Raw genomic sequence first — 19,280 nt, forward strand, 5'->3', positions numbered from 1 at the left:
AGAAGAGGACCTCGACTGGCGGGGATTGGGGTCCCCCGCCAGCAAAGGTAGGTGACTGCAGCGGCAGGAGGGGGGTCAAGAGGGTTGGCAGTGGGGGGGGGTCAAAGTTGGTGGCAGCAGGGGCGTAGCCAGACCTCGCCAGGAGCGGGGGCCACAGCCCTAGGTGGGGGGGCACTGTTTAGCTCCCCTCCCGCCGACGCCCCCCAGCCGACGCCAACGCCACATTACACCCCTCCGACAATCCCCTTGAACCCCCCTCCCGCCACCAACCCTCCCCCGCCGTTGGCCCTGCCAAAGAGAATCTAGTTCTTCGGCGCCGGAGTATCGCCTTCATTCAATGCAGTTCCTGGCGTGATCAGCTGTTTTTTCCAGGCGCAGTGGAGAAATGGTCCAGCGCACGTCCAATACTTGTGCCCAGGGGCGTAGCCAGACTTCGGTGGGAGGGGGGTCTGAGCCTGAGGTGAGGGGGCACATTTTAGCCCCCCCCCCCTCAGCGCCGCCGCCCCCCCCGCCCCCCCCCCCATTGCCACCGACACCGCCCACCCATCCACCAGCCATTGTCGACCCCCCCCCGACGACCCGCTCGACCCCCCCTCCCGCTGCCAACCCGCCTACCTTTGCTGGCGGGGGACCCCAATCCCCCCACCCCACCAGACAAGGTCCTCCTCGCAAAAGGCTTGCTATTCCTTCTGTTTCTGATGTCCTCATCAGAAACCGAAGTAATAGGAAGCCTTTTGCGAGGAGGACCTCGACTGGTGGGGGGTTGGGGTCTCCCACCAGCAAGGGTAGGCGGTTTGACAGCGGGAGGGGGGTCGAGCGGGTCATCAGCAGGGGGTCCAGGTCCAATCTACGGGGGCCCAGGCCCCCCAGGCCCCACGTAGCTGCGCACCTGCTTGTGCCCACACTACCGCAGGCCATTTTTTGACATGCCTTTGTAAAAGGCCCCCTCAAATTTTAAAATAATTCTAAAACAAAATTGCTGACCTGCTACTAATAATCTGAAACCTACCATTCAAATCTACCAGACAACTGGATAATACCTAATGTCATGCCGAATTTTTAAAAAGGGCTTCAAGGCTGATCTTGGTAATTAAAGGCCAGTGAACAGAGTACAATGGCAGAAGCTATTGTAAATAAAATTATTGGTCATATGGATAAATATTGCTTAATAAGGAAGAACCAGCATGCATTTAGCAAAGGGCAGTCATGCCTTATTAATCTATTTGCATTCTTTTCATTTCATTTTCATAAACCACTTGTTTCTCAAGAAAGCAACAAAACAGTTTATATCATGCATAATACAGTACAAAAATCCCTAAGACAAATCAAGCCTGTCTCCTCTCAGTAAAGAATATACTTCTCCATCTCATATAACAAATTCAAATTCTTTGAATGTGTAACTAGGCATGTGGATAATGGTAAAGTAGTCAACAGTGTATCTGGATTTCCAGGAAATGAAAAAGTCTTGGACAAGAAGGCAATGTTCTATTGTGGAATGAAAACTGATGAAAAGATAGCAAACAAAAGATAGGACTAAGGAGGGGTGGGGGGGTCTTTTACTAAAGCTTAGTTCGAGTAATCTGCAGCAGGGCCCATAGGAATAAAATGGACCCTGCTGCAGATAACTCATATTACGCTTTAGTAAAAGATACCCTAAATGACCAGTTTTTAATGAAGAGAGATAAATAGTGTACAGAGCAAGTAAGAGGTCTGTGTTGTAAACATTATGTTTAAGATTTTTATTAATAATCAGTAAAAAGGAATAGTGGGGATGTGACCAAATTTACAGCCAACTCAAAATTATTCAAAATACTTAAAACACAAGAAAACTGTGAGGAATTTTGAGAGAAACTTATGAGATTGGAGAACTGGGTATCTGGTAGATGAAATTTAATGTGAACAAGTACATAGTGATGCAAATAAGAAAGAATAATCCTAATTATAGGTGCATAATGCTGGGTCCCATAATAGGAATTACTATGCAAGAAAAATAGTTTGGAGTCTGTGTGGACAATATGCTGAAATCCCCAGCTCAATGTGCAGCAGACTCAAAAATACAAGAAAAATGTTAGTCAGGGCAAGTGCTAGACCTGATAGGGCCCAGGGCAGGCGCTAGGGAGTGTGGCCCCAAAGCTTGTTTGTAGATTGGCCTTCTTTCAACTTTAGGCAGATGTGGGACTCCCAGTGACATGAGGGCCCAGGGCAATTGTCTTGTTTGCCCACCCCTAACACCGGCCTTCATGTTAGGAATTATTTGGAAAAGAATAAAAAATAAAAGGGCTCTTTTAGTCAAGCTTAGCATGTGCTGAGTGCCAGATGGCCCATAGGTATAAAATAGGATGCTCAACATTTAGCACACTAATTTAGGACCCCTTTTACAAAGCTGTTGGAAAAAGGGGTCCTGCATAGCATCGACATGTGGATTCGATGCGCGACAAGGATCTCTTTTACCATAGTAAGTAAAAGAGGGACATGACCCTGCAGTTAGTGAACAACTTGCCACATAGCCATTTCCCAGAGGAGCCTTTACCCCATCCATGTAGGAGGCAGTAAGGGCTCCCGCACTACCCTGGCAATAACTGGGCAGCACCGATTACCACCAGGTAAGCCCCCTGTGCTAGAAAATTTTAAAAAAGCATTTTCTAACGTCAGAGTTGATGCACGGCAGAGGCCGGGACTACTGCCAGGCTCCTGCGGTAGCCCGGCAGTAGGCTTGATTTGCCACGCACCAGTGCAGCGGTAGCCCTACCGCCCTTTAGTAAAAGGACCCCTAATAACATAGTAAATGACAGCAGATAAAGATCAGCATGTCCATCCAGCCTGCCCAATAAGATAGTCAGAATTGAGTCTGGCACTCTGCACAGGTTCCCCTTCTTCTTGATTAAACACTGCTATACTTAATCTCTATCTCCCTGACAATTTTGGGGCACAGACTATAGAAGTCTGCCCGGCACCGGTCCTACTTCCCAATTTCTGGAGTTGCCAACAAAGCCCATTCCAACCTTGTTCCTGATCTGTTTTTTGCCATTTACGGGACCCTCTGTGTTTATTCCATGCATTCTTGAATTCCATCACTTTTTATCTTCACAACCTCCCATGGGAGGTCATTCCAGTCATCCACTACCCTTTCTGTAAAAATAGCATTTGCTAAACTTCAGTAGAAGGGTCCCTAAGTGAGAATATCACATTGTGCCTATAGATTAATGGTGCAATCACACTTTGTGTATGCAATGCAGTTCTGGTTTTCCCATCTCAAAAAAGAGATACTGAACTGGAAAAAGTACAGAGAAGGCAAAGAGGTTAGAGCTTTTAAGCTTGTAAAGATTGAGAGAAAATATGACGACGGTTTATAAAATCATTCATGGTGTGGAACAGGTTAATAGGGAGTAGGGGACACTCCATGTTACTAAGTGGTAGTGCATTTAAAACAAATAGGAGAAAGTATTTTTTCAGTCAATACACAATTAAGATATGGGATTTCTTAGCAAAAGATGCAGCCATGGTTAATTGTATAAGCGGCTTCAAAAGGATTGAACACATTTCTAAAGGGCAGATCCATTAACAATTATCAACCAGGAAAATATGTGAAAGAAGTAACTGGGAAATGATATTCCCATAAGATCTGCAAGGTTCTTCCAAGTGACCTGAACAGAGACAGAATGCTGGATTTAATGAATTATTGGTCTGACCCAGCATGTCATGTCTTATGATCTTATGGTTGTCCATTGCAGTATACTATGTGATTTGTTAATAAAGTTTGGTTTGTTTCTAGAAGACAGGAAACTCTTTGTGGGAATGCTGGGGAAGCAGCAAAGTGAGGATGACGTGAGACGGCTGTTCGAACCTTTTGGACAGATCGAGGAATGCACAATCCTACGAGGCCCTGATGGGGCCAGTAAAGGTACATATGAACTGGAAATCATATCCATGTTGGTCATAAAAATGCTAAAATAGGGGATAGTGAGTGTAGAGTGTTTTTGATTATACGGAGCTGTTTATAAGGTGGGTGTTAAAGAGTATATAAAGATGAGGAATGAAGAGGCAGATGGGCATATCCGGGAACTTTTGAGTTGGGATCATAATCAGATTTGGTGTGGCTTGGGAGGGGACCGAAAAGATACATGTCAACCTTTCTCCTCTGTCACTTTCTCTCACACACACATGCTTTCTACTTTCTGCCTCTCTACAGATGACCCCTGTACTCTCCCATTCATCCACAAGCTTGACTCCAGCACTCTCACCTTCCCAACCCAGCATTTTTCCTCTTCTCTGACCTAAACCGGAGAAGGGTGTAAATCCCAAAATTTCAGTCCAGAAGCAGTCTGAGCTCTAAACGGGGAAGGGAACTGCAGAAACTGAAAGGTTTCTCTGTTGAGCCTGCAGAGGAAAGGGACAAGGAGCCAGGGATCCAGTCAGAGCAGACTCCAGAGAAGAAAGAAGTAGTGTGCTTGGACCAAGCAGGTTCAGGGAAGGTCCCCGGTTTGTTAGTTTTTGTTTTTATTTCAGTCTTTTTTAATATTCATCAAATAGAAGAAATCCAAATAAATAGGCAATTTTTAAAAAATGTATTGGATACACATCCAAAAAAACAACCTGCTAAATTACCCAGTTTGAATTCTAGTTTGGAGCTTCAACATCTCAAGTCAGCTAAAGCTGGGAATGCCCTAATGGGAAAGAAGGTACTTGGGTACCACCTGATGGCTGGATTTATAGCTGCAAAAGGACTCCTGATCTCATTATTATTACTACAGTGTCTAGACCAGCGATTTATAAAAGATGGGAACAATCCCCAGTTACTTGTGAATGAAGGTTCAGGGTGTTAGAATCTCAACACTGCTTCCAACAGAAAGGAGACAGAGGAGCCATTGCTTAATGGCCTGTACTGTCAGGGTTTGTGGCTGATAACACAGTTACAGCTGCCACCGACTGAATCCTCATATAACAACTTTCCAACTGACTATGCATTTCCATTTTTCTGTCCAGGTTGTGCCTTTGTAAAATATGGGAGCCATGCTGAGGCCCAAGCAGCCATCAGTAGACTTCATGGTAGCCAGACCATGCCGGTAAGTGCAGGAGCTTCAAATGAAGATAGAATAAAGTGGGTCAGGGGAAGTATTGTTACCACTTGTAAGGTAAATTGTGAGTTACAAATACAAAAGTCTTCTGCTTCCAGAACTGAAAAATCGCAGGATTCACCTTACCATTTCTGGGACCCTGTTTACTAAGCCGCGCTAGAGACGAGTTAGCATTTTTAGCGCACATTAAGCATTCGTGCTTGCTGTGTAGATGCCTATAAAATTCCTATGGGCGGCTACATAGTTAGTGCACACTAATTTTCCGCATGCGCTAAAAACACTAGCGCACCTTAGTAAACAGGGCCCTTGTAGATTCATACTTTAGGAATTTCCTTTGTCTTGTGTTTTTGGTACAGAAAATTATATGCACTTCAGGAATATTCAGTAAATAGACTTTACACATGTAAAACGTCCGAATTAATGTACGCAATGCTGATTTAGGCATATTGAAACATTTTTTACATGCATTAATCAAATTTTACATGCTCTACTAGGGCTTCTTTTACAAAGCTGCGCTAGTGATTCCCGTGCGGCAAATGAGAGGAAGCCCATAGGAACTGAATGGGCTTCCTCTCATTTGCTGCACCAACAATCGGCAGTGTGGCTTTGTAAAAGAGGCTCTTAGAGCTCAGAAAAATCCAGAAGGTTTTTCTGAGCATGCATGTGGATTCCTATGCAGTCACTACATCACAAGTCCCTTTCTATTTTTTTTTTTTTTTTGTCCAATCTACAGCATGGATGTTGATGTCCTCTCATAGTGTTTTTTTTCTAAATATAGCAGTTGAGAGGAAGTTATGGTTTTTATTAAAATTTGTTATATCACTTGAGCTTCCTGTTGTTCATTCTCTCCTCTGAGTCTCATCAGTAGCCATTAATTTTATTTATTTATTTATTTGTTTATTTATTTTTGCATTTTCTCTAACATTTAAATTCCACTTGACTAAAATGCCTTTCACCATGGCTAACATGGCATCTGAGTTACTTTTCTTTACTTGGCTTGTTGGCACTGTGCTCAGTCTTCTAGAAGAACTGTAATTAAAAATGTGACAGAATGCCATCTCATGTACACTGGTGGCAAGGAGGCTGGGCTCGACATAGAGATTTCAGTCTTGTCTGGATTTTTCTTAAAAATTTTCAATAATCAATAATACATAAAGCATAACTTGAAGAAAGAAATACACTTCTCTGAAGGAAAAAAAAACACATCCACCAACAACAAAATCGAGAACAAAGGAAATTATACATCATCAAAGTATATCAACACACCATTAACAAGGAAAAAGGGGGCCAAAGAGAGACCAGTTCTTAAACTCTCCATGATCACTTGCACATCCCCAGGTGCTTTTTATCCATGGGCCTACAAGCCAGTTTTGAAAGGACATCTCTCTGCAGGGCTTCCCTTTGTGAATGCTGTGACAGCCAGCGTTTCAGGGATTTTTAGAAAGAAACGTAGAAATGTGTTTTGCATGTGCGCCACTCAGAAAGAAAACAACCTCATCCTGGAGCTGGTTCTTGAAAACTGCAGTGTTCTTTGGCAGAGACCACACAAGAAACTCCCTGCCAGCAAAGGATCAGATTTGAAAACAAATAGCATCAGCAGTCAACAGCCTTATAGTCCCTCCTCAGGAGAAAAGTACAAACGAGATTCATTAAATTGGGCCTCTGAGAAAGGAACGTAGGATGTGCCATGCTGAGACAGAGGTCCATCATGCCCTGTATCTTGTCTCCAACAGTGACCATTATGGATCACTAGGAAGTATTGGACAATCCAAAAGAGTAAAAAGAGTAGATCAATTCCTTGTTGCTCACTCCTAGAGACAAACAGTAACTTTCCTCTAGCCCAGTGGTTCTCAACCCAGTCCTTGAGACACACCCAGCGAGCCAGGTTTTTGGGATATCCACAATTAACATGCATGAGATAGATTCACATATCAAGGAAGCAGTACATGCAGATCTATTTCAAATATATTCATTGTGGATATTCCAAAAACCGGACTGGCTTGGTGTTCTTTGAGGACTTTGACAACTACTGCTGTAGCCTACTTGGCCAGTAATTAAATATTGACTTTTAAGCACATTCTCCGTTTTGTTTTAAATATTCTACTTCTCTGTTTTATAGTGTCCCAGTTCTTAGTGCAATGCCATGCTGATGGGCTATTTGGCTTCATATAGTGCACAGATATAGCATCAACAAAACATCAGTGGTGGGCTGGTAAGCTACTGGAATGCAAGAGCGCAAAGTAGGAAAACACAAGAGTTCAGTAACTTTCCTTTGTAGGCCTGTACTACGAGCCCTGACCTGTTTACAGTGGCATCTCTAGACAGAAATATTTGGGGTAGCAGCAGGGAGGCAAGCCAAAGCAACATTTCAACACATTATGTCTGCCACCACGTCACACACCCCTTCCACAACCCCATTTTAAATTAGGAACTTCTATGAATAAAGAAGCCCTCCTCTTCCAGCTAGTTTCAGCTACCAGGTAAAACCATCTTTAAAATTAATAGCATCATTCAATAAATTCTGCCTTGTTCTTTGCCAGTGGAAGAAGGCATTGCCATAAGAGGCCTACAGGATAGGAAGCTAGAAGGCTCGCTTCAACAAGCCTTTTAAGTGGCCTCTTTGGGCCTTCAGGCGATAGTATGTGCTCATTCTTGGCAAGAACATGTCTGAAGTCTACAACACAAGATGAGCACCATAACACCCTGATGGAAGCAGGGTTGGCCTACTTGAGGGATGCTATTTATGACATGCTATGTGTTATAGTCCGCAGTATGTCTTTGGCTATCACAGCACATTGGCAGCTCTGGCTGCAGCATTGGGCAGCAGATGCAGTGTCAAAGTTAAAGTACCCTTTCAGGGCAAGTGACTATTTGGACAAGATCTCAGTAACTTGGTGAAAGAACTGGGGGAAACTAAGCTGCAGCGGTTGCCAGAGGATAAGCTGAAAGCCTCTGGTCGTCCGATTTCAAGGGGCTTTCGATCTTGATTCCAAGATAGCAGGTGGTACCAGCCTGGTCATCAGCAATATGGTCAGAAGCCCTGCTTGCAGGCTCGCCAGTCTGTGCGGGCAGTAAGTCTTCCTCTCAGTCAGCTAGGGTGCCCAATGCCTCCTGAGCTTTGCAATGATGCAAAGCTGGCCTACTCTTCTTTTTCTCCAGTGGGAAGATGTCTTCAGGAGTTTCAGGACAAGTTGACCAAAATCACATCAGAGCAGTGGGTTCTAGATATTCTTACAGAAGGTTACAACTTGGAGTTCTGCTACCTGATTACTCCTCTCTTCTTGTAGTCTCTTTGTTGAAAGGGAATCAAGGCACTTCAGGCCACCATAGATTCTTTGCTGGCACTCCAGGTCATTGTTCCAGTTCCCCAGGCCGAACAGGGACAAGGCAGATACTTCATTATCCCAAGGAAGAAAGACAACTTCCATCTGGTCTTAGATCTCAAAGGTCTAAGCCGCTGCCTCCAAGTGTCCCACTTTCTCATCGAAAAGCTAAGAGCAGTCATAGCCTGGGTTCAAGCAGAATTTCTCACTTCCCTCGATCTCCACGATGTGTACTTGCACATACCCATATGGCCACTGCATCATAGGTATCTACATTTTGCAGTACTGGGCTATCACTTTCAGCTCAGGGCTTTGCCCTTCAGTCTCGCACGGCACCAAGAACATTTTCCAAGGTTATCGTGGTGGTGGCGGCCTTCCTTCGGTGCCAGGGAATGAGAGTTCATCCGCATCTCGATGACTGGCTCATTCATGCAACATTCTATTCAGACAGTATGGCGGTGACAGACAGTTGTCTGTCTTCTGCAGCCATTGGGTTGGGTGATCAATTTTGAGAGCAGGCTAACTCCATCACAGCCACTGGAGTATATGGATGTTCTATTCAAAACAGCAAGGAATGCAAGACATTGAAGCTGCAGCAAGGAATGCAAGAGATTGAAGCTGGTTCGATTAATCTTCTCCTTAGTTGTGGCAGGCCAGGGTCTGGGACTACGTCCAGGTTCTGGGGTCAATGAGAACAGTGATGGAAGTGGTGCCTTGGGCAAGGGCTCATATGCAGTCTTTACAGGAGTCTCTTCCCAGCCACTAGTCTCTGGTGTCACAGAAGTACGACCTTCATCTTTCTCGGACTATGGTTGCCAGATAAAGGTTGCATTGGTGGTTGTCACCCAGGAATTTGACCATTGGAGCCCCCTTTCTGATAACACAATGGAAGGTGGTGACAACAGATGCCAGCAAGTTGGTTTGGGGAGTTCATTACAAATCCAAACCGGATGGAACAGGAGTCGCAATGGTTAATAAATAGCTTGGAGCTCAGGGCAGTGCAGAATGCCTTGCATGACTTCGCTTCCTTTATAGTGGGGGCCCCGGTCCGAGTTTTCTCCAACAATGCAACGGTGTTAGCTTATATCAATAAGCAAGGTGGGACCTGCAGCCATGCAATGGTGGTGGAAGTGGCCTCCCTCATGAATTGGGTGGAGAAAAATCTTTGCTGCTTGCAGGATCCTTGAATATGGAGACGAGCTTTCTCAGCAGACACTCCTTGGACCAGGGAGAATGGGAACTATCCAGCCAGGCTGATAGTGGACCAATGTGGTTCTCCACTTCTGGACTTGATGACGACAAAATGGAATGCCAAAGTGCCCAAGTTCTTCAACCATTGGAAAGAACCGGGCTCGATTGGGATTGATACCTTACTGCAACCCTGGCCAGAGACACATCTACTGTATGTCTTTCCTCCTCAGCCCATGGTCTACAGCACGTTGAAAAGAATCATACTGCACTGGGTTTGAATAATTCTTGTAGCCCCAGATTGGCCATGGAGGCTGTGGTACGTGGACCTGATTTGACTGCTGGATGAGGATCTTGTCCATCTTCCCTTGCTCATGGAGGATTCATGCCTCTTTGGTCTTACAGCTTGGCCATTGAAAGGGCTTGGCTGAGCTAAAAAGGTTATTCTGATTTGGTCATTGCTATCTTTCTTCAAGCTCAGAAACACTCTAAATCTATAGCATATGTGAAGGTGTGGAGAACATTTGAGGACTGGTGTTTTGACCTCGGACTTTCCCCTTTCTCTGCTCAAATTGCGCACATCCTAGCATTTCTCCAGGCAGATCTTCAGAAAGGATTGGCGTTGGGTTCTCTAAAAGTTCAGGTTGAGGCTTTGGCCTATTTTAGGGCCTAACTACAGAAGATGTCTCTTGCGGTCCACCCAGATATTGTTTGATTCTTGTGGGAGTGGGCCATTTGTGTCATCCTTTTCATACACTGTGTCCAGAGTGGAATCTTAATTTATTCCTTCAGGCTCTGCAGAAGTCTCCTTCTGAGCCACTCTAGGAGGCCTCCTTGAAAGATCTTATGCTAAAGACAGCATTCTTAGTGGCTGTTGCATCAGCATGTAGGGTTTTGGAGCTTCAAGCCCTCTCTTGTTGGGATTTCTTTCTTTGCTTTTTGGAGGCGGGGGTCTCCCTGGTCATGGTTCCTTTCTTTCTTCCAAAAGTAGTATCAGCATTTCATCTCAAGCAATCTGTGGAGCTTCTGTCCTTTCAAAGAGAGGAAGAAGAGGCTTAGTATTCTTTCTTGAAGCTTCTCAATGTTTGTAGAGTCCTCATTAGTTATCTGGAAGTCACAAATGAGCGTTGCAAATCAGACAGACTGAGGTTTTTTGTAAACAGAAGCTTGGCATCATGGCTTCTAAACCCACAGTTGCTAGATGGCTGAAGGAGACTATCACATCAGCTTATTTGCTAGCGGGGAAGCAGGCTTCTCAGACCTTGTGGACTCATTCTACAAGGCATATAGCAACATTCTGGGTGTAGACTACCTTACTGTCTCTGGTGGATATTTGCAAGGCAGTGATGTAGTTGATGCTGCATACCTTTCCAAATCACTACAGGGTGGCACCAGGATCCCACTCACTCTAGAGATTGCTTCTGAACATCTCACAGGTTCTGGAATAGTGGGAAGCTATGTAATGTAATGGAAGGAAAAATTAGGTCTTACCTGATCATTTTCTTTCCATTAGTCCTTCCAGAGGCCCACCCAAGGTTTCAGAGATGTTTAGTCAGTGCAAAGTAATGGGCCAAATAACGACTTTCTCCTTGCATGGTGTTTCCTGCATATCTCTTGTTCTCTACAAGTTTGCCAGACATGAGAGAGGTCCACTCATGTTTGCTCATCTGGTTAGTGTTACGTTAGTGAGTTGTTTAAGGTTGTGTTTATGAGGAGCTGGACTAGATACCAAAGCCCCAATGCTTAAAAGTAATAGCAGGTGCTAGAAGCTATTAGTGCCAGATAAGCGCCCACATTTACCTGCACAGAATGTTCAGAGGCCCGGCGCATGGGAACAAATGAGTGCGCAGACAAACAGCGCAAGTAGAATGCTAATGTAGTCAAGCTCCTGAAAATGAAGTCATTTTGTATTCCACCCCAATGCTAAGAAAAGAGAGCTCAAAACAAAACTGCCATACCACTGCAAAAAATATCACCAGGTCATAGCACGGTGTTGGAAGAGAGGATTTCTTATAATTCTTTCTTCAAAATCTGCCAGTTTTGATTGCTTCTGAAAGCAGAAGGAAGCCTGTGCAAGCCCTTAAGCACTGGTAGTGAGAAACGAATATGCACAAGTCACAGCAGACCCAAAAGTGAAAGCACACATTAGCCTCTGTTTCCTGCATTTAAATATAAGTGTTCAAGCTAAAAAATATTTAAAACACTTACATTTAGGCAGTGACAATCCGAGGTCGGCTGCCACCCGGGACAAATCGCCGATGCGCATGCAAACCCCCCCCCCCCCCCCCCGGGGTGCAGCACGACACCCACACACACACCCACCCACCCCCGGCGCAATGACACACACATCCCCGGCGCATTAACCCCCCCCCCCCCCAGGTGCATTCTTGGTTGCTGGGAGCAGCCGCACGGCTCTCGGCTCCGCTGGCTCCCTGCTCCCTCTGCCCCTGAGCAGGAAGTAACCTGTTCCGGAGCAGAAGGAGCAGGGAGCCAGCGGAGCCAACAGGCACGCAGCTGCTCTCTGCACCCCTCCAGCGGCGTACACCTGGGGCGGACTGCCCCCACCGCCCCGCCCTTGGTACGCCGCTGCATTTAGGCCACAGAAAACAGACGCCAATTTGTGCTTCATGTTCAGGTTTTGCCAGGCGCATGCGCACAGGAGCCAACTCCTCTGTGTATGCGCCAAGCACAGCCCTCCCACCAAACTCCCTAATGCTGAACACTAAGAGTGCATCTATATTTGCATCTCATTAGTGTTCAGCATTAGGGAGTTGTTTTTCTGCGCTGTTCCGGCTGGTTGCCAATCACTACAGGGTGAACATTGTGGCATGCTCGGTTGATGATTGATGGACACAACTATCCCACAGGTTCTGGAATTGTGGGAAGGACTAATGGAAAGGAAATTCTAATTTCTCCTTCCCTGAGTGAGTTTTAAGCTAACTGGAACACTTCTCCAATATCTGCAGAAATATTAAAAATTAAGAAAAGAATTAATTCTCTAATGTTCACACTGATGGTAAATGAAAATTTAGAGGAACAATGAAGAGAGGAACACTGTAAAGATTTTATACTTATCTGATACAGATGCTGTGCAATTGTTGAGTTAAAGTATTTGAGCAGAACGATCCGTATCTGAGACATAACTGGTATTTCATATAGGAATATATAAGGGAAAGAACTTTAATGTACAAATTCAGCTGAATTTTTATCTTAAGTTGGAATTTAAAGAAACATTTCAACATTTTTTTATTTATGAAACTTTAACAAATTAAATCCAAGCAATTTCACTTGTACAGAAAAGTGTATCTAAAGGTAACATAATATTTTACAAATAGAAAAGGAACATATAATTACACTCAACTCCACAATATTGGATCCAAGACTTAGTAAAGAAGGAAAAATAGGCAAAAATTAAAGGCATATTTTACCAGAAGTACATGAGCTAGATATTTACTTTATGAAGAGCCTATTCATTCTCCTGCTGTTCTCTTAGTTGCCAAAAATGCTGACAAGTGAGATGATTCAAAGAAAACATATTTTACATCTTTATATCTAATAATACATTTACATGGGTATCTTAGAAAAAAAGTTCCACCTATTTGTAAAACCCCAGGTTTCAGCAAAAGAAACTCCTTACATCTATACTGGGTATCTCATGATACATCACGAAATAATTGAATCTTAAAACCTAGGAATAATTTCTCTCTGTTTTTAAAGAACATCCTTGGTAACCATTGTTTATCAGGAGATAATGTCACCGTGGCAACCAATGTCACCGCGGTGGCTATTTCTGAATCAGAAGTTTCTAATATTGCGGAAACGTCCAAAAGTTCTTGTTGGTGTTCCAGAGTTTTCCTCGGCAGATAGCAAACTTGTGAAAAAGGAGGAAACTTGTCATCCATTAAGCCCCAAATGTCTTTCATATATCATTTCAACATTTCCAGGGGCCTAACTGTAGGAACCTTTGGAAAGTTCAAAAAGCGGAGGTTATTACTCCTTGCAAAGTTTTCAAAAGTCTCACATTTAATTCTTAAGTTAGTCAAATCTTTAACCAATGAGGTCTTCCCCTCCAACTACCGCCCCATCTCTCTTTTACCCTTCCTTTCCAAAATACTTGAGCGCGCTGTTCATAGCCGCTGCCTTGATTTTCTCTCCTCTCATGCCATCCTCGATCCACTTCAATCCGGTTTTCGCCCTCTGCACTCGACTGAAACGGCACTCTCTAAAGTTTGCAATGACCTGCTCCTGGCCAAATCCAGAGGTCACTACTCCATCCTCATCCTCCTCGATCTTTCCGCCGCGTTTGACACTGTCAATCATGATTTACTTCTTGCCACGCTGTCCTCTTTTGGGTTCCAAGGCCCTGTCCTCTCCTGGTTCTCCTCTTATCTCTCCCACCGCACCTTCAGGGTACACTCCCATGAATCTTTCTCCACTCCCATCCCACTATCTGTTGGAGTTCCCCAGGGATCTGTCCTTCTCAATCTACACCTCTTCCCTGGGCTCGCTGATCTCGTCTCATGGTTTTCAGTATCATCTTTATGCTGATGACACCCAGCTATACCTCTCCACACCTGACATCTCCGCGGAGACTCAGGCCAAGGTATCGGCCTGTTTATCTGACATTGCAGCATGGATGTCCAACCGCCACCTGAAGCTGAACATGTCCAAGACCAAGCTCCTTGTCTTTCCTCCTAAACCCACTTCTCCTCTTCCTCCACTCTCTATCTCTGTTGATAACACCCTCATCCTCCCCGTCCCATCTGCCCGCAACCTCGGAGTCATCTTCGACTCCTCCCTCTCCTTCTCTGCGCATATCCAACAGACTGCCAAGACCTGTCGCTTCTTCCTCTTCAACATCAGCAAAATTCGCCCTTTCCTCTCCGAGCATACCACCAGAACTCTCGTCCATGCTCTCATTACCTCTCGCCTTGATTACTGCAACTTACTCCTCACCGGCCTCCCACTCGGCCATCTATCCCCCCTTCAATCCGTTCAGAACGCTGCTGCACGTCTTATATTCCGCCAAAACCGATATACTCATATCACCCCTCTCCTTAAATCACTTCATTGGCTTCCGATCAGATATCGCATACAATTCAAGCTCCTCCTCCTTACCTACAAATGCACTCAGTCTGCGGCTCCTCACTACCTCTCCACCCTCATCTCCCCCTATGTTCCCGCCCGCAACCTTCGCTCACAGGACAAAGCCGTTCTCTCTGTACCCTTCTCCACCACTGCCAACTCCAGGCTCCGCGCATTCTGCCTTGCCTCACCCTATGCCTGGAACAATCTTCCTTTACCCATACGCCATGCCCCCTCCCTACCCATCTTCAAATCTCTGCTTAAAACTCACCTCTTCAATGCTGCCTTCGGCGCCTAAATGCCACAATCCATCCACCCTATCAGATTAACTGTTCACTCGTCCTCTAGATTGTTCACTTGTCTTTAGATTGTTCTCTTGTCTTTTAGATTGTAAGCTCTTTGAGCAGGGACTGTCCTTCTATGTTTGAATTGTACAGTGCTGCATAACCCTAGTAGCGCTTTAGAAATGTTTATTAGTAGTATTAGTAGTCTGTAAATGTTGAACAGTAGAAAGATCTTTATCAATTTGAGTGGAGTGGCCTAGTGGTTAGGGTAGTGGACTTTGGACCTGAGGAACTGAGTTCAATTCCTGGCACAGGCAGCTCCTTGTGACTCTGGGCAAATCACTTAACCCTCCATTGCCTGCTGCATAGAGCCTGCCATGAGTGGGAAAGCACAGGGTACAAATGTAACAAAAATAAAATTTACTCAAGAGAGTAACTCCTTTGTTTCAGTTTTATCAACTCTCTTCTCTACTTTAGAGAGCTTCTGTGTAAGAACACCAGTTTGTGGAAAAAGAGTTTTATCTAGGTCTGAAATTAAATGCCATAAAGAGTACAATGTTACCTCAGATGGCTTCTTTTGGAGAAATTCAGGAATTGTGACACCCACAGATTCAAAAGATTCACTTATCAGTCCAATTTCAGGCATTCTTCGGTCCCCCATTTTAGACGCTGCAATGTTGTTCATTTGAGGACTAACTTCCAATTTATCTCCTTCAGTCTCCCCTTGGAGTAAATGAGCCTCACTCACGGCAGTACCCTGCAAATCTCCTGCTAAAGGTATCACTGGCTCTAGAAGGGGAGAACTCGATCCTCATGGCTGCAGGGGAGAAGCTCTTCTGTCGGGGCTCAAAGACACCTCTAGCCATGGAGACACCGCCATTCCCCCTGTTAGAGCCGGCGACTCCACTGGGACCGCACCCAACCTCTGCTCCAGCCCTTGACTTCATAAATGTTGGTCCATTGCACCTATAGTGGGTTCAGGCAGCTGGAAGGCTCGAGCAGCTGCCTTTCCCCAACGTTTAGGCATCTCGAAACAGAAGAAAAGTGAAGTCTGCTGCACTTCAGGTACATGCGGCCATCTTCATTTCAACATTTTAACTAGTTATATTTGAATGTGTACATTTTTAAAGGAAGTTTTAATATTTTAAATAGTCTTTAACAATTTTAAAAGCCTTATTCTTATTCAGAATAAAAAATATTTAGCTCATCACAAGTTGTTATTACCATTTCAATAATTGCAAATATAATACATTCTTTTGTTTTTTTTATTAATAAATATTTATTAAAGTTTTACAAAAGTTACATCAGTACAAAGATATTGAACAGTTGACATCATTTCAAAATCCCTCTTCAGAACAAACTCAGTGTTAAGCAAACATGACTCCCCCCACCCACAGTTCCCAGCCCCCCCCCCCAACTCTCTCTATCCCCACCCCCTAGACCCTCCCATTTCCCTTTACCCCTTTAAACCATACTCAATAAACGATTCAGATGAGTTCATTCATCCACATCAGGGTCAAATTTCCCCAATGGACGATCCATCAATCCAGTTCCCCTAACAAGCGAACTTTTACCAACCCAGTGGCAATAGTAGGACCACCACTCTGCTTCTAATGAGTCACTAGAAGTGTCTTAGCTGTGGCAAAACAAGGCCGCTTAAGACTTTTTTGCCATTTCAATCCTCTCCAATTCCCCCACCCAAGCAGGCACAATTTAGGATCACAGAGACACACATTTTACAGCCTCCAAAATGGTAGCCATAGATTGAGTAATTCCCTGCCAATACCCCTGAATTTGACCACATGTCCACCAGATGTGGAAAAAGGAGGCAGTGTCTGTGCCACATCTCCAACAGGTGTATGTGGCCCCAGGAAACATTTTCTTAATCCGTACCGGTGTGTAGTACCATCTAGATAAAACTTTGAATGAATTTTCTTTAATCAAAACACAGATAGAAGCTCTCTTGACTTCCAGATATATTGCTTTCCATTCACACACACTGAATTCACACCCCAGGTCTTCCTCCCATGCTCTCATATATGGAAACTTAATGAACTCATCACTTCTAATAAATCAGTAAAAGAGAGTAATGACCCTCCTGACTTTCCCCATAGAAGCCCATAAATTCTCCAAATGTTCACACTCATCTGGGTCTGTCTTCAGCCACCCCCTACTAGAGTGATAATGCTTAACTTGTAAATAAGGAAAAAAGTCCGAGGAAGGCAGCCCGTACTCCTCACGCAGCTCCGCAAAAGATCTCATTTCACCCCCATCTAGAAGATCACGGAATCTAATCAATCCTTTATGAGCCCAGTTAGTGAATGTTACCTGTCTCAGGCCCACCTGAGAACCAGGTTCTTGAGAAATGTGTGCAAAGGAAGATGGAGCTCGGGAACCCCTCAACTTAATTTTCAGCCTACTCCATAAGGAGAGTAAGTGAGACAAAAATGGGTTGGAGGTTAAGTGCCTATTCCTGGTGGGAGAGAGGAACCCAAAGAGCTGCATCCAGTGACTAGGTCCCCACAAAATGTCACTCTAACACAGTAATAGATGACTGGATTCCCTGCCTCCAAACTAAGATAAACTTCAATTGTGCAGCCCAATAGTACCACTCTAAGTTGGGCATTCCTCTACCTCCCAAGTCTGCCGAGCCCCACATCACCCTTCTGGCTAATCGTAGGGTGCGCTTTCCCCACACAAATCCAGAAATATCCGACTGCAGTCGCCTAAGGTCCACTCTGGGCACCAATAGAGGTAAGGACTGAAATAAAAATAATAGTCTAGGTAAAAGATTAATTTTCACTGCAGAAATCCTACCCCACCAGGAAAGCCACCCTTCTTGCCTCCCTTCCATCTCTCTCCGTAGCTGTTGAATCAATGGAGGGTAATTCAGAGCATACAATTTCGTTAAATCCTTAGGAATCTGAATTCCCAAAGATCTACAACTGATACCGACCTTCCGAAACGGAAAAGACCGCTGCAGGTCCACTTCCTCTGCATCAGAGATAGTAATTCCCATAAGTTCAGATTTATCATTGTTTACTTTAAACCCAGAGAGTGTCCAAAATCTAGTGAGCTCCCGCGTTATAATGGGCAGTGTCAACTGGGGTGCTTTAATGTAGAACAAAATGTCATCAGCTCCACCCCCAATCTGGATTCCCTTAATATCACCTAATACCCGCACATTACTAGCAAACAGTTCGATAGATAATGCAAACAGCAAAGGAGAGAGTGGGCACCCCTGTCTCATGCCCCTCTGTATCGGAAAAGGTGAGGAATAACCACCATTTACTTTTATACGTGCAATCGGAGCCTCATAAAGACTCTGCATCCAACCTATAAATTTGGGTCCGAAACCTATATAACCTAATACCTCCCACAAATATACTGTAATTACAGAAACCAGTTAAGCACGAGGTCTACATCCTTGAGAAAGCCAAACAAGGCGAAACGGGACCCCATCGGACTAGAAGATAAGTGCTTGCTGTTTCTTGATCAATGAGTATGAGTCATAATACGAGATAAAAGTGACAGGTTTAAATAATAAAAGGAGGTTTTTTAAGCCGATGATGATCTCACCCCTGACAATCAGAATTTAAAGAAAAGGTGTTCTGGATCGGGGATACAGAGGCTTTTTCCTCCGCCATAGCGTGAAATCTACTGCCACGCCATTTGCCTAACCACTCCTGGATGATTAAGTACTATTAGGATAGTGCCAGGACTGTTGGGGAGCAAAGTTAGGGCAAAGACAAAAGTTTTCAGTGCTACTATCAAGATAATTATCTGTGTTAACTTAAGGCAGCAATAAAAGAACATAAAAATAAGTCCTTTTTCACCTACTAAATCCAGATTCAATGTGTGGCCCATGGCGCTTTCAGCCCCCTTCCCTCCCATCTTCAAGAGTCAAAAATGTAGGGGGTCTTTTACTAAAGCTCAGCTCAAATTATTTGCAGCAGGGCCCAAAGGAATAAAATGGGCCCTGCTGTAGATAACTCGAGCTAACCTTTAGTAAAAGACCCCCGTAGTGAGGCAACATTCCTTCATCACCCTCCCATCTTACTCAATTACATCAAAAAATGTTCCATGGGTGGGCCTGGGTGGACACAGGCCCACCCATGGAACATTTTTTGATGTAATTGAGTAAGATGGGCCTGGGTGGACACAGGCCCACCTAACAGTGGTGCATCTGTGATGTGGGTGGCGGAGCTCCCCAGGTCCTGCTAGCTGAAGATTTCCAATATCTTTCCTTTCCCTCCCCCACAGACATTTTGGGCATCTCTCCACCCAACCCTCCCCCCCCCCCCCCCCCCCCAAACTCCTCTTAC

At 44.6% G+C, this 19,280-nt stretch overlaps 1 protein-coding gene across 12 annotated transcripts in view; it reads left to right on the forward strand.

Moving 5' to 3' along the window:
- Positions 1 to 19,280, forward strand: part of CELF6 (CUGBP Elav-like family member 6) — a 660,136-nt gene that overhangs the window by 591,237 nt on the left and 49,619 nt on the right. For 7 of the 12 annotated variants that reach the window (XM_030187705.1, XM_030187697.1, XM_030187738.1 and 4 more), the window contains 2 exons: positions 3,776 to 3,901; positions 4,984 to 5,063. In XM_030187705.1, the coding sequence (XP_030043565.1) occupies positions 3,776 to 3,901; positions 4,984 to 5,063 (206 nt within the window). Of the gene's footprint in view, positions 1 to 3,772; positions 3,902 to 4,983; positions 5,064 to 19,280 lie in introns of all 12 variants that reach the window. The other 5 variants (XM_030187745.1, XM_030187681.1, XM_030187714.1 and 2 more) reach the window with 1 other exon arrangement.

This window comes from Microcaecilia unicolor, chromosome 1 (assembly GCF_901765095.1).
Source record: "Microcaecilia unicolor chromosome 1, aMicUni1.1, whole genome shotgun sequence".
In the NCBI taxonomy this organism is placed as follows: Eukaryota; Metazoa; Chordata; class Amphibia; order Gymnophiona; family Siphonopidae; genus Microcaecilia; species Microcaecilia unicolor.